The sequence below is a fragment of the Dermacentor andersoni genome, chromosome 5, assembly GCF_023375885.2.
Source record: "Dermacentor andersoni chromosome 5, qqDerAnde1_hic_scaffold, whole genome shotgun sequence".
NCBI classification, from domain to species: domain Eukaryota; kingdom Metazoa; phylum Arthropoda; class Arachnida; order Ixodida; family Ixodidae; genus Dermacentor; species Dermacentor andersoni.
The window spans coordinates 198,498,197-198,520,426 of record NC_092818.1 but is presented as its reverse complement, the minus strand read 5'-3'; the positions used below and the strand labels follow the sequence as shown (position 1 = coordinate 198,520,426).

At 46.1% G+C, this 22,230-nt stretch overlaps 1 protein-coding gene across 8 annotated transcripts in view; it reads right to left on the bottom strand.

The window, feature by feature from the left end:
• Positions 1 to 22,230, bottom strand: part of LOC126531831 (rho guanine nucleotide exchange factor 11-like) — a 251,734-nt gene that overhangs the window by 167,253 nt on the left and 62,251 nt on the right. For all 8 annotated transcript variants that reach the window (XM_050179572.3, XM_050179576.3, XM_050179571.3 and 5 more), the window contains 3 exons: positions 19,059 to 19,118; positions 9,377 to 9,481; positions 8,568 to 8,684 (listed from right to left, as the gene is read on the bottom strand). In XM_050179572.3, coding sequence (XP_050035529.2) covers positions 8,568 to 8,684; positions 9,377 to 9,481; positions 19,059 to 19,118 — 282 coding nt within the window. The remainder of the gene's footprint in view (positions 1 to 8,567; positions 8,685 to 9,376; positions 9,482 to 19,058; positions 19,119 to 22,230) is intronic.

Genomic DNA, 22,230 nt, shown 5'->3' with positions numbered 1-22,230 from the left:
CTCCAGGCCCACTAAACATGCGGCGCTTGTTCACAGCAGTGTTCAAGAGGGCTACCGTCCTTTACGCCGAAGAAACAAATCTCTGCGCAGCGGGCCGCAAGTTCGATGTTTCCGAACGGGTTGACTTACACCTGTGACAGCAAGCGAAAAATTTCCCATTGGCCAAAGTCGGGGCGCTTTCCGGAGCTTTAGGCCAAGCTTGCGGCATACATCGCTGAAATGTGTGATCGGACCCTACCAGTGAAGTGCGACATGGTCATGAAACAAGCCCAAATCTTCACCTTTTAAAGGGATACTAAAGGTTAATATTAAGTCAATGTGGACTGTTGAAATACCATGCAAGAAACATTGAAACGCCTGTTTCATGCGAAGAAAAGACTTATTTTAAGAGAAAATGCATTCTGAAGCATCTGCGTACCTCTAGCGCAGTTCAAATCGCCCGCCCTTCGATCGAGGAGTGATGATGTCATAGTATCATAGTGACGTTGCGCCGTTGGTTAGTAAAACGGCGCCCGCAGACGGCGCTACGGCTTTTCTGCGCAAAATGCAAACGCGTGGCCAGAAACAGAGCCAAGACTGAGCCGACAGCAGTGCGAAAGCGAAACTATGGTGGCTAGCGTAAGGGAAAGTGCACGACGATAAGCTGGTTCTTTATTTTATGGCGGCAACTTTGACGCCCGTTGCAATGGATGACCTTGATGACACATTGGCTCGCGATGCTGGGCTCGACTTCAGCTATTTAAGCACTGATGAACGTGACCTGCTGCTGAGGGCTCGCGCTGCCGGCGTCATTGTGTACTGCTACGACAGCAACTGTATGTCATGGCTGTACATATTCGCACATTTGTAGCTTTTCCTTCGTGAAAACCAAATGTCGAACTCACCGCCCCGTCTTCGGCCTGCTGTTGTTCTTGCGCTTCGGAGAATGCAGGCAAGACCGACGGAACAGCGCTACGGGACAGCATTGCTTTGAAAGGCACTCCACATGACTTCAGTAAGTCGGCATTGAGCTCGTATTTGTTGGCACATAGTGGTAAGTAACGGTGGATTCCCTGCTGCAACTGGCTTTGGCAAAGTTCCGTGGACCGTTTGCGCATCCCACGACATCACATGGACGTGGCATTCTCACTGCTTGTTCTAAATGCAAGTTTCGCGAGCCATCAGAACCAGCAGAGCACGATGCGATAACGAAACAGCTGAAATTTCAAAGCGTGCACGGCGCAGAGTCGAGCGAAAACGAAACCTTTCGACCACCCATACTACTGAAGGGTAACGTCAAAATGTTATTTTTTCTTAGAATCAAACAGAAGTAGACAAGTAGCATTTTCTTCAGTCTTATAACCTAATGAAATGATCTCTTTAATACGAGTAGTTGAGTACTAGGGACATAAATTATGATGAGGAGTGCCTTAGTCATCGGGCTAGTACCGGAATGTCGCAGGGGGGTCTCAAATCATGTCATGCATTTACCTCAATTTCTCGGTTACTAAAGCTCTGTTCGCGATTATATTGATGCCTTAGACGTTCTAGAGCATTGCTTTATCACTTTAACTTGACTTCATAGTAACCTTTAGTGTCCCTTTAAGGACCTGCTCCGCCGTGAGTACGAGTGGCTGGTGGCAGAAGACCGCGAACTTACGCCAACCGGACGTGTCAAAAGAGCATCCCTGACGGCTGCGTGTAGTTGGGTGCATTCGGCGTGGGCTGCTGTACCACAAGATGTCGTGGTGCGGTTGTTTGCCAAGTGTGGAATTTCGTCGGACGACGATGCACTGTCGGACTGTAGTAGCAGCGATGATGATAGCAGAACTGGTGAGGACAATGGCACAAGTGAAAACGAGTAGTCCGGTGACCATGCCAGCTACCAATAAATTTTCATTATCGAATGCGCCCTCGGGCATTTTTTTTTTTTCCTGTCACGCGATATGGGGGGGGGGGGGGTCGACTGACATTCAAGTCGACTTACAATCGTGTAAATACGGTAGCTGGAACAACACGATAAGGGAACTCCATATATAATGTTTTATCAGCAAGGAGGAACGTAGCATCAAACCAGTATGCGGCGCCACTCTCCTCCTCGCACTGGAATGTACAGATTCCATTTTCTCTCAGCGGCAGCTTGCAATGGTAGCAGTTTAATTGCTAATTAGTGCGATTCTAATGTGTTCTGTCCGAGATTTCTGCGACGTCAGATGACTCAAGGTCGACAGGCTACCACTCTGCTATATTCGGCTGTAAAAATAACTCTCAGAAGCAAACGTGAAGTGCACCTTCAGCCGTGGCGACTTCGTGCACACCGCCGCTGTGATAGCAGAGAAGTGCCCACTTTGTATTGCCGCCAGCATTACCAGACAAGGCTTGATGCCATCACGTGTATGTTCGAAACATTTTGTTCCCAGTTCCCAGGTGAGTGGGTGATCTCATGCTATTTCGGTTAAGCAGTACTACTCTTTAGTACGTACTCTTTCTGAGCTCTGGCCAACTACGGTTTAACGAAGTTTCACTGTATGCGTTACGTATCGACAATGTTCATATTTGACTCGCCTCCTATCTTTCTTGTGGGTAGAGCTGCGGGAGTCGATCTGGAGCCGTTGCCATTCAATATTGTGGCTATATCGAAGGTAAAAGGTTAGTGATGACAGGCTAAGAAGTTTTTCTATCCAAACAACTTGTTGAAGCCTCTAAGGAAAGCGCGAAAACTTGCCACTCGTCGTCAACGGCACGTTTGCCGTGCACTCGCTAGCGCGATCCCACATACCAGCATTACGCCGGACGATAGACGGCACTGTTATTGCAAAATGGTGGCGCCCTCAATAAAACGGTCTATACAACACCAGACACACGTTGCGAAAGGATCACGATGTTTGACAGTGTAAGGCTCTTTCTTTATCTGGGAAGGATTAGTCATTTGGTGAAAGTTTCCCTAGCTTCACAGGGGCAGAAAGCACTACTTTGACGTTGCTACGATTTCCTACCTTTTTTTAGGAGGTGCGAGGTATTGCGCACATACGGAATTACTATAGTGCGGAATCTATTTCCTTCTTGAAAGCATCTTCCATGTTTTGTTTCTTTTTTCAACTCAACTGTATAGGCTCATGCATAGCTCCTGTTCTTAGCGACATTTTTTAGCTTATATTGACAGACTAATTTTTCCCTGCCTCAAAGATTTTAACAATGCGAATGTGTTTAGATATGTGGATGATCTTTTAATTTTAATGCAAGGAAGCAAAGATGGTTTTCCAGCTGCTATAAATCAGCTCCTAGCGCTTTTTGGAAAATATTGCAATCCTTTAAAATTAATGAATGAAATCCCAAAAGATGGTGTTTTATGGTTCCTTGATTTGAAGCTAAAACTCACTAACAATCATGTGTGCTAGCAGTACCATCCAAAGGTGTGTAAACCCCTGTTACCTTATCATTCATCCCATTCGAAGCTTGCTAAAGGAGCAATAGCTGGACAGTGCTTAGATAACACCATGAAGAAATCTTGTTTTCATTCCATGGCAAGAAGTTTCGAAAGGCAAGTGACATGACTTTTGCCAGCAGGGTATCCTGACAATGTTCTAGTATCTATAGCTGAGGGGAAGTTGAAAAAAGAAACAAAAAAGGAAAGATGCTTTCAAGAAAGAAATGAATCCCATATTGTAGTAATTCCGTACATGCACAATATAGTCGAATCTGACTATATCGAACCCATTTACATCGAATTATCCTGTATATCGAACAATTTCTGAACACGGTATACCATATTTACTCGCCTAATGATCGCACCCCTGAATTTTGTCATCAAAATTCAATATTTTTTTCTTTCCAGTGTAATGATCGCACCTGAACTTGTCGCAGCGATATGTCATGTGCCAAGTCTAGCTAATGATCATTGCGCTTACCGCCTGTCGAATGCTGTCAAATGCTACGCGAACGACTCTCGAAGACATACCAAGCGGTCTGCAAGCACCAAACATTCTTAAGCAGATGCCCAATTTTATTCCTTTCATCACTTTCCGCACTCCCATGAAAAAAAAAAAAAATCTACAACCAAACTTGCCTTGGCTTTATTACTTGTAGGCTTCATAATGGTTTTGGACAACAACAACAAAAAAAGGCGCCTTTCAATTCTTCTCGTCTGCACTCGTGAGCAAGCAAGAAATTGCGAGCGGCAATGATAGTGGCCACGTTTAAACTAATACGTTAGAAGTGTACCCTATTCATACGCTGACGCTTGTAACACAGCTAAGATATTCGCCCACCCTCAGCGAAAACGTGTCGTATTAGTATAGTAGTGAAGACAAATGCTGCAGTTTCTGCAGCATGCCTGCCATGTGTTTCTACGTCACTGGCAGTTACGCGCCCCCATCTCTGTTTCTGTCCCCTCAATGTGGACATGGCTATGTAATTGTCGCAAACTTGCCGATATTAACAATATTATTCGTTACTGATACGGAAGAAACTGTTTCAATGCGCATAATGTACTCACAAGAAGAACAAAAATCAAATTCGGTGTGTTTGGCTTGCTCCGCCGGCCGCCATATTTGTTTTGGTGTCCCGCAGTGTTACAGCGGCAGCCACCTGCTTGTTGACCTGTTGTCATCCTGCAGCAAACGCGGGATGAAAAAAAAAATTTCGTGGGAAATTTAACCCGCATAATGACCGCACCCCTGAATTTGCGTCAATTTCTTTTTACAAAGAAGTGTGATCATTATGCGAGTCAACACGGTAGTTACAATGAGTATATATAGGAAAAATTACGCTTACATCGAACAAAAATAGCAGCGACTCTAGATATAGAGAACATCAAGCGGCGCGTGCAAAAGTGCCTCCAGAAGTTGGCTTTCCCTTGTGGCGGCGAGGATACCCGGCGGTGCGGCTCCATCCACCCGCTCTACCTCGTGACCACACCACGTCGTGCAAGTCGTCGACAGCCCCTGCAAAAAATTATCCTGGCCCGCCCGCAGCGCCTGCTCAGACAACCCATCTTGTGCCCTCGTCGTACAAGATGGTGGAAGTGTGAGTTGTTTCGCTGCTTTTCTGGTTCATTGTGTGTGCGCCTTATGGGCTTTCTCCCGCAGTGCTGCCGTGATGGCTAGCACAGAGTGACAAAATTTGCTTTTTGCCATGAAGCTCAAAATCATGAATTAATTTGAACACAATCAGAAGTCAGATGTCGCCGCAGCGTACAAGATTCCGAGGAGCACTCCCAGCACGACCCTGAAGGAAGAATAAGGGAAATATTAGGGCTAAAGCAGACAAACCTGCGACCCGATTCCCGTGGCATACGCACGACGACGTCGAGGCGGCTGTGTGCAAGTGGCTCACCCAAAATTGCTTCAGACGTGCTGGCTTCCGTGCCCGGTGGTGAATGAAAATTCTGATGAGTGCGACGAAGCCGTTGCCGGTGTCGCCGAAGTTTGGAGCGAACTGTTATAATTTCCGGAAGCCGTTGATGGATCAATGGTTGACGAGTTTGTGAGTGCGGATGATGGTGTCGCGAACACGGGAGAGCCAGAAAATGAAGACTACACTGCCGACATCGTACCGAGCACAAGTGATAGTGAGCACAATGAGGAAAGCAATGACGATCCTTTGCCGACATCATCTGAGGCGATTGGTGCACTCGCATTAGTCTGGCGCTTCTGCACGAATGTGGAAGGTTGCGGCCTCAGTTGTTCCTACTCTTTAGACAATGTGGAGAAGTGCGAGCGTCACAAGCAGCGAAATTGCCCCAGCAGAAGAAAATACAGGACTATTTCATGCGAAACTAAGCTAGTTTCATCAATAAAGTGCTTTTATAAATGGTACGTGCTTTTATGACGCCCAATTCCTTGGCAGGTTTATATCAAATTAAGCCCTATATTGAACTGATAAGAGTTTTTTTGAGAGTTCGATATAACTGAGTTCGATTGTACCTTGAACCGCCTACGAAAGATAGGAAATCACAGCAATGTCAGAGTAGTGCTTTCCACCCCTGAGAAGCTAGGGAAACTTCGCCAACTGACTAATCCCTTCCAGAAAAAGAAAGGGCCTTGCACTGTCAAATATTGTGATCCTTTTGTAACATGTGTGTCTTGCATGGTATATGAAGTTCCCTTATCGTGTGGTTCCAGCTACAGTCGCCAATTCATTTTTCGGACTCAAAAAATTCGGACATGCTCGATTATTTGGTCTCCTTCGCGGCACCGCCATTCTCCCCATAGACCATAATGTATAACAACAGCCGAAAGTTCGGACATCTTGCAACTTCTCGTCTGATTTTTCGGACACTCCTGGAGCCAACTCGATCAAGAGCACCATGCACCGACTTTGACTGGTGCATAGCTCGACTTGCTGAACGCCATTTTTGTTTTGAACGAAGCTTCCTTGCTGCCCCATGAAGTGGCACTACTGCAAATCCACGATCATCATCATCGTTTCTGCCTGGTCCGATAGAGTGGCTACAGCAGTTCCAGTCTCACCTTAGTAAGCCATGTCAAGACAATCCAGCAGCTGATTTGTTTCTTTCTTTGTGCACGACTTGCATAACGCTGCGAGTAGGCCACGTTTTTTGTTTGTGTGACTGGTGTCGGCGTGACAGCGTGGTGGTGTTTGCTTTGTGTGCTGTGTTGAGGTTTTGGTGATCCAACGCGGCATATGGAAACCTCGCGTCAAGTGTCTAATGGTGCCGACAATGCCCGCGCAGACTGCGCTGGGGAATGCCGGTAAGCGGGTACCGGAAGGCCTAGGTTTTGTCACCTTCCAATGTGCTCCCTACTGATGCCGAAAATGTTCTGCTGAGACCTGCGCAGTGGTTGCATTGCGATTCTGGACACCGTCTCATTTGACAGTTTCACAGGTGCTGACACTGCTGTACTGACATGCGTAGAACTCGACGACGGTGAGATCATTCGTCAGGTTTCTGCTGCAGCGCCAGACGATGACTCAGAGTTGGAAGATGATGCACCATGTGCTATGCTGACATCGCATGCACAGCGTGTAAACGCAGGGACTGTGCTTTCAGCCACCTAGAGTGACCGTACGACCCTCTCCGAAATTCAGGCTTATCCGATTGTGCGTAAACGGAACAGCATGCAACGGCGCATTCACGTTTTCTTCAAGCCTACTGCCAAACTCGAATAAGTGCGTGGAAATAAAGGATTTCTCTTTTTTCTTAATCTGCTTTTTCGGGCACATGTTTATTCGGCCATTTCCACAGTCCCCGTGAGGTCCGAATAAACGGTCGGCGACTGTGTATCGGTCAGACTGGAAGGTGTTTGAATGAAAGATTTCCAGAACACAGAACGAAGGTGGGCAATTACCGCGATGGGAATCTTTCTGTGCATTGTCATGAGTGTGGAATAAAGAACAAGAAGCTGTGTAAACCTTTGTTCAACATGTATAAGATAGTAGCCAAAAATAAGTAACAGGTTGTTAGGGAGATAACTGATGCAGATTTGAGTTAGAAAGGTGGGTTTGTCGTGTGTCAGCGCACCTTCCGTTTTTCTGTCGTCCAAAGAAACTAATTTTCCAAGCATGGCCACCCGATTTCGGCATTTTGGTCTTGTCACGACATGAAGGAAAGTGTTCATATGATGCAATTTTGTAAACACAGATCAGTTGGAAGTAAGCGCTTGTGTTGTCTTCTCCTCACTCTGTCCTTGTCCGTGGACACTTTACCGTGATCTGCTATGCAGAACTCTTGCTGTCAATCATTTCATGTAGCACATTGCTCAATTGTTCAAGGCTGCCTCAAGGCAAATGTCCAATCCTGCCTACAATATTGTGAACAAGGCTCCCATGCAGGAGCCGAAATGTAGCTTTATCTCTATTTTTTATGCCCCAAGGTTTGACTTTCCACTACTTACAAACCAGGAGTAGGTGCAACAGCGCACAAAAAATGTCGATACTGTAGGGAGGGAATGGTGGTGCCATTTGTAATTGCTGGTGAAACATGGTATACACTGTGCATTGTGGCAAACCAGTTCTTCAGAAATCCTCTAGGCAGAGGAAGGTTTCATGACAAAGAAATATCATCCACCCAAGAGCAGCATGAAGCTACAAAAGAAACAGATTGCAGAGCAAAGCTAAATTAGGTGACAACGCGAAGCTTGCACTGTCTTCAAAGAGTGGGCTAGCTGGTTCATACTTTACGATTGGTTTAGTGCAATTCTCGTCGTCTTTGTTGCAGTGTCGTCCCCGTTTGCACATAACAAATTGTCTTGTAAAGTTTTCCTTTGCAGTTTTATGCTACATTCAGGTGGACGATAACTTCTGCTTTTGTTTTAAACATTGTTTTCTGCCCTAATAATGAAAGACCACTGTTCCATTCTCGAGACAATGGCACACACTTTTGATTCATTATAGACACACAACGTAGAATGAACCTAAACATGGTTGCACTCCTTCAGCTAATCTGTGTGCAACAAGAATGACATAGAACCTAAAACCGTCAGATAATAGCCCCCTTAGCACTCATTCAGACACATCGACAGGGGCTTGTGCCTAGCCGAGCCTGTCAGTACGGCACACCCAGACTGTCTCACCGCAAGCCCTGCTAGCCCAAACTGTTTGCTCGCTTCAATATTGCACACACTGACCAGGCTGGAGGGTTTCATCTGGCTCGAAAGCAAGTAATGCAGGAACACTGCCAAGTGCGCAGGATGCCGCAGGAGCTTCCAGATATTGTTGAAAGGACCATTGTCACCCAACTGCGTCTGCAAAAGCCAGTAAACAAACATCAACTGCGTCATGAAATGTGTCGCCCTCTACTATGGGACATCGCATTTACTATAGCTGACTTGGACCTCGACGGGACCAACAAAATTGATCTAATTATCTGGCAGGTTGAAATAAACAAGATGCAGAAAAAATTCCAAAACTCTACACCAATTCATCTGACATTATTTGTCCACATCTAACATGTCTCCTAATCAAATGCGAGCTCACTTTCTGTGTGTCCAAAGCGGAAAACTAACATAGAAATGGCATTAAAGCTCCTAAACAAGGTAGAAGTCTAATGTGCACCCGGTATTTTAGCAACAAAAATGGGCAAGGGTCTAAAACATGTTGCACTATTTAATAATAATAATAATAATAATAATAATAATACCAAAGTACAATGATCACAACCTAAGTGGGCACACCACATCCATTGGAAGGACAATTTTAATTCTTTAAAATTAGATTTTAAGCACATGGATCTTTTTGAGGATTACATTGTGTTTAGTGATGATTTTTTATAGTGAGGTTCAAGTGCTCAAATGGGGCAATTGGAAGTCAGCGCCCCTATTCATTCTTTCTTGACATCGCTCTCTGGTCGCACACAATCACACTTTTAGCAAAGACAGTGTAGACATGCTCTGATCCTACTATACAGAACTATGCCAAAGGCAGGGGCAGTACTGACCAACTCGTTGTCTGAGGTTCGTTCCTCATCGTCCATGGAGAGAATACTGCTCTGCTGCAGAGGCACTCGGCCACCTGTAGGAGGTCCTTCTGGGGGAGTGCCGTACTGCACACACAACACAGGTCTCACTATAAGAAGCAAATAAGCTGCGGTTGATATGCACTGCTTAAAAATGACCTCATAATTCCCAGTTTTCTTATTTTCATAACGATGAACAAAACGCAGCACAAGGCTAAGAGTCAGTATACTGAGATATACACACAGCACGACTACATGCTTCCTTCTGAAATTTCATAAAGCAATCAAGTACACATGCGAAGCTAGTGATAGTGTATACCGTAATATCCCAAAAAATGCCCCACGACCAAAAGAAAACCCACCTCGGCTTTTGGCAACTTTTGCAATTTTTTCCGCAGCATAGAAAGATAGCCTACTTCTCGTAATTTCAGTGTCCTGGGGGGGGGGGGGGGGGGGGGTGGCTCCGCTGAGGAGGATCAGAGGAGGACCGCAGTGTGGAGGTATCGAGAGGTTGCAACTCGTAGGGCACGTCTGTCACTTGACGCAAGACACAGTAGGGCCTGAGTAGGGTGAAATCAGGGCCCGTATTCTGAAACGTTCGCCTTCCGCAAAACTATCGCCCTGGCAACGCCTCCGCCAACGGCGCGCGCTGATTGCCGATTTTAGAAAAACCGGAAAATAAACAGCGCCATCCAGTAGTTCCGGCCTACGTCATTTTAACGTCATGGTGTCGATGGGTGCTCTCGACATATATTGAATAAACGAACATGTCTTTTGGCATCTCTTGCATGTTGGTTGGTGGTGGAGTGTAGTAGAGATACGATAGGTGGTAGTTTATAGTAGCCTTTTTGGTGGCGTCTTACATGCGTTGTTTCGTGGCGATATATCTTTATTCATATAAAATAAAACATTTCACACTTCCTTATTCAATTAATTTTACCTAAAGCGGCCGTAACCAAACGTAGTCAGTGTGCAGAACCCGTAATGCGGTCACTACACTCGAAAACAACACACCCGAGCCGCTCTGCACTCACTGGGTGCGATCTTTCATGAGATGTGAAACGTTCGAGTGCACATGTTGGTTGTGCAAGCTGACATCGCGAGTAAGCAGTCGCTTGGTTTACTGAATGTGACTTTCGCGGCGACGAAACTTTCGCGGAAGGCGAACATTTCAGAATACGGCCCCAGCTTCTCACAAAGACCAACTCGCCATGCTAGTTTCCAAAGAAGCACGATGTCATCAGGCTTAAAGTGGGCAGTGCAGTGGCGAGCATTATATTGTCACGAAAAGACAAATGAAGATGCACCCGGCGTCGGCGAGACAGACAGCTGTACAAGATGGCGTACACAAAACTCAAGCCGGCACCCTCAGCCTCTACTACTTCTTCGTCTTCAGCGCCCACCTCTTGCCGAGTGCGCGTTCCAGTCACTTCTTTCTCAGCGCTGGCGTGTTACACCTAGCGGCATTATTCCCCCGCCAAAAGAAAAGCATAGACCCCGATGCTTACTAAACTACGATGCTTACTAAAAGAAAGTGGAAGTGTGGAAGTCGTATGACATCGGGTTGGCGTCGCCTTAACGCGCGAAATACGGTTTGAGGCGAATAACATGCACTATCTCCGAGTGGTGCTGTCGACGCCGAGGCGACGCGGCACCGTCGGGAATGACCTAATAGTTGACTTCACTAACGCGGCGTATCACTTTGTAGGGTCCAAAGTATCTACTAAGCAGCTTCTCAGATAAGCCCTGGCGACGGATTGGAGTCCACACTCAGACTTGGTCACCTGGCTGGTACTCAACTTGCCGATGTCGAAGGTTGTAGCGTCGTGTGTCTGTACTCTGCTGCTTCATGATGTGTATGCGCGCGAGTTGACGAGCTTCCTCTGCGTGTTAAGTAGCTCAGCGTCGAAAGTAAGTGATGCGTCGGTGTCGTGCGGGAGCATTGCGTCTAGCGTGGTCTGGACCTCGCGCCCGTAGGCAAGACGGAACGGTGCGAATTGTGTTCTTTCCTGAATGGCGGTGTTGTACGCGAATGTAACGTACGGCAGGACTTGATCCCATGTTTTATGCTGGACGTCTGCATACATAGACAGCATGTCAGCAATGGTCTTGTTTAGCCGTTCCGTCAGTCCGTTGGTCTGCGGATGATAGGCAGTGGCCTTGCGATGCTGCATGCAGCTCAAATCGAATATGTCCACTAACTTACAAAAAAAGCCTATCAGTTCTATATAGGGCATAATTCGAAATAAGCCTGCTAAAGAATTGGACGTCACAAAAACACATACCATTTATAAAATCCCTTTATCGATGAAACTAGCTTAGTTTTGCATGAAATAGTCTTGCATTTTCTTCTGCACGGGCAATTTCGCTACTTGCGACGCAGGCACTGCTCCACATTGTCTAAAGAGTCGGAGCAGCTGAGGCCGCGACCTTCCACACTCGCGCAGAAGCACCGGACTAGTGCGAGTGCACCAATCACCTCAGAGAATGTGGGCAAAGGACCACCGTTGCTTTCCTCTTTGTGCCCGCTTTCGCTTGTGCTAGGTACCATGTCGGCAATGTAGTCTTTAGTCTTCGGGCTCTCCCGCGGTCGCAACACCACCATTTGCACTCCTAAATTCGTCGACTGTTGACTCGTCAACCGCTTCTGGAAATTCTGACAGCTCGCTCCAAACTTCAGCAACACCGGCAATCGCTTTGTCGCGTTCATCAGAATTTACAGTCATCACCGGCCACATGGAAAACAGCACATCTGAAGCAATTTCGGATGAACCACTTGTACACAGCCGTGCGTACACACCAGGAACCATGGGTATCGGGTTGCGAGTTTGTCTGTTTCAGCCCTGATCTCCCCCTTCAAGATGACCGTGCTGAGAGTGCTCCTCGGAATCTTGCACACTGCGGGGTTATCCGACTTCTCACCGCGTTCGACCCAATTTATGATTTCAAGCGTAACAACGAAAAGCCAATTCTGCCGTTTCATCACGGCAGCACTGCAGGAGAGGCCCACAAGGCACAAACACAATGAACCAGAAAAGCAGCGAGACAACTCACACTTGCGCCATCTTGCAAGACGAGGGCACAAGAGCCTCTGACTGGCTGTTTGAGAAAGCGCTGCCGGTGGGCCAGGACAATTTTTTGCAGGGGGCTGTCGACGGCTCGCCCGACGCAGCCCAGTCACGGTAGGGTGGATGCAATCGGATGGAGCCGTGCCACCGCGAGGGAAAGCCAACATCTGGGGGCACTTTTGCGCCGCTTGTCGTTCCATATATCGGGAGTCGCTACTATTTTTGTTCGATGTAAGCATAATTTTTGCTATATACAGTGAAACCTCGTTAAATCGTAGCTGGCCGAAGCTCGGTAAAAGTATGTACTAAACAGTAGTACTGCTTAACCGAAATAACATGAGATCGCCCAGTTACCTGTCAAAAACGGAACTCAGAGTGAGTGCGATGAAAGGGCAAGAACAAGCAGTATTTAAGCACAACTGCGAGTCGGCCTAGTTGGAACAGATTCATCTTAAAGCTTGTTGTGCGCAAACAAACAGAAACGAAGAATAGGAGCAACGCAAGGATGAGCGCTTTGTTACCAGTTGTCACCAGTTGTTAGAATGTTGTTAAACCAGTTGTTAGAAAGCGCTCGTCCTTGTGTTGCTCCTATTCTTCGTCCCTGTTTGTTTGCGCACAAAAATTTTAAGATGCAGTATTTATTCGCTTCACGCGACAAAAGCGCGATTTCCGTTTAATGTTGCAGGAGGCTAGCAGCAATGACAGCGGCCTCAAACTTACTGAAGCTGCGAGCCAGCTTTTCAGCCAGCCTTTTCTTTTCGGCAAGCACTAACATGGCAGATTCCTCATTGGCATTGCATATTCTCCGTGCAAGGGTGCGGTGGTGCTGCAGAAGTCGCGGGGCGCCTTTTTTATTGCGGGGTGCTGTTCTCGTTGCGACGACTGCATTCATGAGGCTCACGTAACGCGCAGCTTCTGCCACTGTCGGGCCTGAATCGCCCGTGCTGTCGCTTGTCGTGTCATCCTCTTCACTGTCGTTAGGCAACATTTTGGCAACAGAGGCGATGATGGCGATAAGTTGAAACTCGTAGCCAACATCTCTTCGTGGTAGCAGCAGTGCTGCCGAGCAACTTGTTCGCATTCTATATGCCACACACTATAGTCAGCGGTGAATCTCTGTTACGTGCCAGCGGTGAATCTCTGTTACGTGCCAGCACCAACTTCTTAGTGCCACATTTGATAGCACGAACGATGTCCAATTTTTTTTCTACGCTGAGCACCCGGTGCTTTTTATCCAAGCTTCGGCATGACGTGTGTCCTAGTTTGCAAGACGCCACACCGCTCTTCGACACGGCGCCGAAATGATGTTGATGTGGCTTCACATGCACAGGGCACTTGGAGGCCATTCCAATCTCTGAAGCCTGTTCTGCCGGGTCGCCCGATGGGGTCATACTGCCGTGATTGCATGACAAATAGTGGAAACACTACGTGTTAACCGATACGTACGCAATAAGCTGGTATGGTTTATGTGGATACGAAACGCATTATGTTCAATGACCGCTGAGTCGGGGATTTGACTTTGTTACTTTTAAGATGAAACTACTGTTTAAGCGGGCACAGTTTAACAAGGTTTTCCTGGAAGAGCACTCTATATTGACTAAGTTTCAACAAGGGTTTAGGAAAGGGTTTTCAGCCATAACTCAGCTCGTCACATTGTTTCATATTTTTGCATTAACCCTGGATAGACGCGATAAGATAAATATGCTTTTCTTATATTTGTCCAAAGCTTTTGACAAAGTTCGTCACGGCAAACGAATTGCAAACTTAGATCAATAGGTAATCCAAAAATTTTTGTTTGTTGGATTTCAGTCTACTTAGCTAATCGCAAACAATACTTAGATGGACTTCCAGTCACATATGGTGTAACACAGGGCAGTGAGCTTGGCCCTTTGCTCTTTCTACTGTATATCAATGATATTGTTGATGTTGTTAGCCCTAGTGTAGAAATTAGATTGTTTCCTGATGATTGTGTATTGTTTAAAAAAAATTATTTGCACTAGCAATTACAACAACCTCAAGACTAGTCTTGGTAATATACATGAATTGCGCAAACAAAGAGGAACGTTACTAAACACGAGCAAACGTGCATGCCATCCAGAAACTCGGCAAGAAAATCTACTTTCATATAGTACTTACTTATTAAGGTCTCTACCATTACAACAAATAAGTTGCAATAAATATCTCGATGTGACACTGACTTTTAACCTATCTTGGTATGTTCATATTGATTATGTTTGCTTATCTGCCTTCCGCAAGTTCTATGTCCTGAAACAAACTTATGACTGCTCCCATTAATGTTAAACTCCACTGCTACACTGTTCTTGTACGAAAAAACTAGAATATGCATGCATCATATGGGACCCTTATACTAAGCGCAACATTGACAGTCTTGAATGTGTTCAGATAAAGTCTGTAAGGTTCATAGTTAACAAGTTTTCCACGTTAGTCTCACCCTCTAATTTAACGCAAGCTAATGACATACCATCTTTATGACACAAAGACAAAAATCTAGGTTGGAATTACTTTCCCAACTTTTGGATAACAAACTAGCTCTAGATCTATCACTGTATTTACGAGGGGCGCTTGAAAAGTTTAGGGCCTGACTCAGACGTAGTGACCGTGGGTTGAAATTTTGCAGTCAGTTCTCTACATAGTCTCCCTTGAGGACCACACACGTGTGCCATCACTCCTGGAGTTTCATTATTCTGCTTTGGTAGAATGTTTAGTCCTGCTCCTCCAAAAAGTCTTTTAGGGAATCCATGATGGCCTCATCAGAAGGTGAACGACTTCCACCAAAGTGCTTTTTCATCAGTGGGTAGGCAGTAGTCCGAGGGACACAAATCAGGGAAATAGGGCAGCTGCTAAAGCAGCTGGAAACCACAGGAAGAGAATTGCAGCCATCGCAACGGCCAATGTACGAACTGGCAGATTGTCCTGGTGAAACAGCACCCTGTTCCAGAGCATCCCTCGCCTTCTTTCCTTAACTGCTGATCTCAGACGATGAACCCAAGCTGCATACTATCTTCCGTTGATGGTTTGACCTTTCAGGAAGAATTTCAGGAGGAATTCCAGGAGAATGACAGCCTTGCAATCCCAGAACACTGATGTCATAACCTTGCCAGCAGATGGAATCACCTTTGCATTTTTGGGGTGGGGGGAGATGGGATCTTTCCATAGTTTAGAGGCTTCTTTTAACTCAGGACGAAAGTGATGCACCCAAGTTTCATCCATTGTAATGGATCTCTGCAGAAAAAGATTAATATCAGCTTCAAACAGTTGCAGATTTTCTGCAGAGTGAAGTTTAAAAAAATCATGGGGTTTTACATCCCAAAACCACTTTCTAATTATGAGGCAAGCTGTAGTGGGGGACTCCAGAAATTTGGACCACCTGGGGTTCTTTAACATGAATCTAAATCTAAGTACACAGGTATTTTCGCATTTCACTCCCATCGAAGCAGAGTGAAGTTCTCTCAGATGTTTGTTCTCTAATGTGATAAGTCTGGGCACCCATGGGGCCAAAACTTCGTGCATATTCAGCAGCTGTTTCGGATATGGCCACCCAGAGTGTCTACCAAGTTGACATTTCCAAATTCCCTGAGTGATACAGAACTTCGTTTTACATCAAGACAGGCTGACAACATGTCACCAGATGCTGTCACTCTCTAGTAAGCATGCTAAAAATAAAATAAAAAACAACTTGATCCAGTTTGAATAGGAAGGAGTAGCATTTACTTTATTCAAAAAAGAAATCAGCAGGGATGGGTTAGCAAAATGAGAAGCGAATACAATATATCTGACAAAAAAAAAGGTAAAATTCATTGCAAATCGAGTCAAACATTCTCAAATAAAATAAAAAGCAGATGCATACAGAAAAAGATGTTTTTTATCAATTGATAGCAAGCTCATTGGTATGAGGCCCGAACTTTGTCACAAGTGAGATGCTCTCTCAACAGCTGGTGTCTCAACCTCAACTGTCCTGACATACTCTCAGCCCCCGCACAATGCCTCAGTGTTGCGTTTCACTGCTTTAAAGAGTTTATTTTGGTTTGGATGATGGACAACTGCATCTCGGCGTCAGCCAACACTTCGCTTGTTGAGCTCAAGCTCCTTGAAGGAAGCGGTGGCACGCTTCCTTTCCCGTTCATTCATCAATGCGTAGGTTTTTTCTGTTCTTGTCCTCCTTCCACCACGCATTCGCCCCACGGACCATTTGAAGCATTCTTTTCGTCAGTTGTACAGTCAACGCCCAATGTTTTGGACTGCCAAGGGGCCGCGAGTTTGTCCGTAAAATCGGGCAGTTCGAAAAATTGAATGCATGTCTTTTACTGCCATTAAAGGCTGAAGTCACCACAGGCACATCCGAAAAGGCCTACCAGTACACCTATTAGGCATATCGGTGCTCGTACTGTGACAGGAGATCGCGGGTGGACGCGTGTATAATTAAGGAATAGATACCGTGTCCCGTGACAATTGCCCCTTCCCATGCTTGTTATGCTTCACTGCAAGACTCGCGTATGTTTCACCGCGTAACATTGCCGTAATGAGGCGAAGCTGACTTTCGGGAACCAGCATTATTTAACGTGTCGTGCTTTCTGAGCTCCGAAGCCAATCACGAGGGCCACAAAGACAAGAGTCGGTGCCATTGCATATAGCGGCGAATTCTTTCAATGAAAAACACGGCGCCAAACAGCAAGAGGAACGCTGAAGCAGCTAGTCCTAGCGTCTAGCGGGGCGGCGAGGTAATCGAAACGGCGGCAGTGGCGGCTTTGATTAATCCAATTTCGGACCTGCGGTCACCGCAAGAAGTCCAGACAATCGGACGGTGAAGGGTTCTTGCGTCCAAAATTTCAGACATTCTTATAGATTGACTCTATGGGGTATGCGATGGTGCCGCGGAGCCTTCCGAATTATCGGGCGTCCGGAAAGTCGGTCGTTGACAGTACACTGGCAACTCCTCCAGCCAATGACACGGCGTCAAAAGACCTATTTGTCACAATCTCTCTCTGTTACGCAAGCCAGCATTACCGCGACTTTCGTTCCCTTTCAACAGAATTACAGCTAATTTTCCCTGATATAAGCACAAGTTCCCTGAGATTTTCCTGGGTATTTCCAGACTATTCAAAATTTCTGAGAATTCCCAGTCTTCATGGTTTTCCCGGTTGGTAGACAGCCTGCCAACCCTCTCCACTGATATGTCCAGATATTCTGCAATGTGCTGCTGTGTGACACGTAGATCAGCCATTAAAATGTCTTGCACTTTTTGGACATTTTCATCTGTGCATGCTGTTGAAGGACGACCACAGTGCGCAGCATCTTCAATTGTTGTCTGGCCTCGCTTGAAATTGTCCACCCACTTTTTCATCAGAGCATAAGAAGGAGCATTGTCCCCTTATGTCTCCAGCATGTCCTTGTGAATTTCTTTGCGGTGTTACTCCTTTTTTTAAAAGATAATGAATGACTGCTCGCTTTGCGAATTTCTCCATTTTCAAATTTCAGCTTCACGGCCTTGCTTTAGACCGGTGTACTTGAAACCAAAAATATCAAAATATATCCAGATTGCTCACGAGACCATTTAAATAACTGAATAACATACTGCACTGCAATACAAGACTGCGCGAAAAAGATTTCACAGGCGGGCTGCGAACTTTTCAGGCACCCCTCGGAACACCCTTATCTAGCAGGCCCACCCGACACCACCAACAGAATCCACTAATGCTATTATATATATGCTCACCCTGACCTGTTTAAATTTTCTTTTTCCTAAGGATTATACATGAATGGAATTGCCTTACTGAAACAAGTGACCAGGCTGCGAATTAACATCTTTGAGCCTGCATTGGTGTTCTTTTTTTTGTTGCTGCATTGTTTCTATTTGTATTGTCCACTCTGCTTGGACCTTCAGTCCACAGCATTGAATAAATAAGTAATAAATACCTGGAACCACATTCTCATTTGTCACTGTGACCCATGATTCTACTGCCTTCAGGAAGGCTTAAAATGATACATTTCATTAACTGCTTCTCTCTGCGATTCCCTCGGCCCCTGAGAGCATGCAAGTAAATAAAAAAGTAAATAACGATTCAAGCCACTATCCTGTGATGTGATGTGAAATATGGGCTCACCTGCGAGCATCTACAGTTGCCTCAATTTGTACTACTGCCTAAAAACTATGTCACAAAGAACATAGTACTACTACTGTTGCCATGTTCAAACAATGACGGAGTCCATCAACCTCAAATATGGCACATTGGCTGACTTAAACACTACTGATTTTTTGGGGGATAAAATTTTGCCTTATATTTAAACAAATACGGTAAGATTGCATCATTGCTTTACAATCATGGGTCTGGTTACTCTAGCACAATGGTGCCGCGATCTTGACACCTTCTGCATCTTGCAAAGTGAGCTACAGAAGCCCCCCCTGCTTTGGAAATCGGCTATGCCATGCTACACTGTCCCATCGCCTCACGAGCTAGCTCAACATCTTGCAAAATTACCTGCAGCAATGAAAGCTCATGGTTGTAGCCAGTAGGTCCCAGAAAGTTGTCTACAGGTCTAAGCGATGTACTGCATTCTGGGAGAAGACGAAACGTTACCTGTAGTGGTCGGCCTTCAAGGCTGTCGTCCAATCCAGGAAACTCGCCTTCCAGGAATCCCTGCCAGCAGGGGTTAGCAGCAGGGGCACGAGGGGGAAGGGGGGGAGAGGCACTATGTTAGCTACTAGGACAAGCCATGCATTCCTGACACTGTGACGCAAGAAGTTAGGCTGGCCTACTCAGTAAGGTGAGCAAAGAGGTAAGTTGGTGAGAAGTCAAGTGCAATGTTACAGAACCAAGGGATAAAGATGTTCATTACTGTGCTCAAGTTGTTCATTATTAGTTCCTACAGTGCTTCTACATAGCCAAGCATAGCAGTGTGAGGTAGCTAGTTAATGCGGTCCTCTAAACAGTAGCACGGCCTCCTTTCAGGATTTGCACAAAAGAGTCTAACAATAGTTAAACCTAATTAATTTGGATTTCGCGAGACTGAAGAAAATGTCCAAATTAATTGCATGTTGAATTATCGAGGGTATCAAGAGAACAATAAATAAATGATTACTACATGAACCCGCCTTTATTTACTGAATGAATTGGCAAATCCTTCAGCGCAAAAGCAGTACGGAAGCTACAATTTCGTAAGCAGTGCAGCGGCAGTGCGAGACCCATGTCTTCATCCGGGACATGCTTTTGCCTACCGCATGTACATCTTGATTATTTTTTCACCAATGAGCAGGTTGGCAACAGATTGTCTGTCCAGCATGATCTACCCGGCGGATTTGATGACCGTGCAGGCCACGGTAGAATCTGTCTTCCTCCTTGACAGCTTCTGCCAGGTTTGTGATATTGTGTGTACATTGCAGTCAGTCAAAACTAAACTGCTGCTCACCACAGTAGGTGTGAACAAAACTGTGGTCGATATTGACATGATTGTGGATGGTGAACATCCAGTTCTGAAGGCACGCTACCAACGCATGCACCTAGTGTTACATCTAAACATGGCCAAGGGCATTACTTCAGACGTCTGCCACAAGGCAACCCCACCCATCCATCAGTGCTTACCCAGAAGTCAATGCAGTATTGACACTGACTGCTGATGGGTCCACAAAAGGCTCCCCTACTACTGCCCGACAGACTGAACTAATGATGAAAAAGGCCAACTTTGAGTGCTACCGTGGGAACAGCTTGTACCTTAGATTCACAGGTTGCTATATGGTCACATATATTCGGTCATATATATTCCATACCATCGGAGGTGGGAGTGCTGCAAAACAATGCGATATCATGGGCTGAATATTGCGACCGATCCAATGATTGTGACTGGCTGCGATACAGTCATCAGATTCCCTAGTCGAGTCACCTAGGGAAGACGATGGTACAGTAAAAGCTTGATAATTCACAACTCGTTAATTTGAAATTTCGGATAATTCAAAGTAGCCACTGTGGTCTGTCTAACAATGTGTTGAAAGCAATATGTAATGATGCATTCTGTTAGTTCACACTGAAATCCGCACTGCCACCGATAATTAAATCTCCATGCCATCGTGGATGTGCAGGGTGCTAGTGCGCGGGAGCACGTTGGTGATGCTGGCGTCGCCGTGCGGGCCGCGTAGCTTTGCTCTTTCTATCTGTGGCCCTTTGTTCAGGCCTGACTGGAGAGACACATTTGCAGCTGGCCAGGCATGGCCAATGTCTCTGCTGCAGGTCGGTTCTCTTCCTCTCTCAAGACCTTCAAGATAAAAATGTAGACGCAGTGCTTAATGTCTTTTTTTTTCGTTTTTTTTTTTTATTTATTTATGTTACGTCTTGGAGGCTATGCTCTTTCCCTAGGAGGTGTTCTGCCGAGAAGCGGCACCAGGGGCGCGATCGGGGATAGTCATACGGAGTGCACCCGTTCAGGCCCCAAGTAATGTCTACAACATGGCAGTCGTGACGGTTATCAGCACTCACAGTACCAAAAAGCATAGCCTTTGAGACTTGTGGCTATTACTCAAAGGAAAGCACCGCTGGGATGCGTGTTTGGATGCTACCTATACGTATAGTGCAGTGTGCAGCTGGTGCAGCTACGAAAGCACAACGGAGACCAACGTTGTGGCTGGTTGTGGTGCATTTCGCAAGTGCATTTTAGAGCGCAGCTCTTGTTCCTATGGCGAGCATTGGCGGTGCAAAGGCGTGTTTATAGTGCGATGTTTTCAGCGCGTATCGCTTGCAGCCAGTTACGCTATGCTGCTTGCGCTGTGCCAGCTGAAATGCCATCCCCTCTGGACTTCGCACCCCTTTGAACGGCTGTCTGCGACCGTTGGCGAAGCGGCATGGGCATCTTTTTTTCTCAGCGCCATGCATTGCGGGTCGGTCCAGCAAACGCGCGGATGGAGCAAGAGCCATCTCAATGTCAGGCACGTCGAACTGCGTTGGCCGCATCCGGTTATGTTGGCTGCACCAGTGCCTCGAACTAAAATAAAGACATTCTCACCAATGTGACGTAGCATGTGTGTGCGCGTATGCGCTCAAGCTACGTTGGACTATTGCGTGCCTTAGCCGAGCAAATTTTTTTTCTGGTTTTCATCATACGAATTTTTGTAGCATCCTCACGCAATTCAAATTAACGAGCTTTTACTGTACCAAAAGCAGAGACCTTTCGTGCAGTGGGGCTGACGTGTTCTGATGTGAACTCAGACATTTAACATGCTCCGGCATGGAGTGGGCTCCGTAACTGGAGCCGTGTAACTAATGTAAAATAAACCCTTTTTCCTTCATTCCTACTAGCGGACATATTCGTTGACGGTCTTCGTGAATTCCTTGCCCTAAAGCCACCTCGAGTCACAACACTAGTCAAAGCAAAACTACTGTTTACTGCAAACACTGCAAATGAAACCATGGTCTCTGCCGACGCAATTGTTGATGGCAACCATGCAGATATGAAGGCATGCTGCCAGTGCACACGCTGAGTCCAAACAAAACTACCGTTTGCTGCAGCCGTGACGAAGAAAACCATGGTTTGATCGACACGATTATGGATGGACGCAGCTATGAAGGCAAGCAGGCAACGCACTGTGATGATGTGAGGCAGTAAATGCAAGAATACAGGCTATACAGGCACAAATAGGCATGATACGTTCCAGAATTTGTTCCGGTGTTCCTGTACAGTTTTCACTGATGACCATGGCAATGTGGTCTCTGCCACTTTGTTTTGGTTGGACGCGAGCACCACTTTTTCTCTTTTCGTCGCACT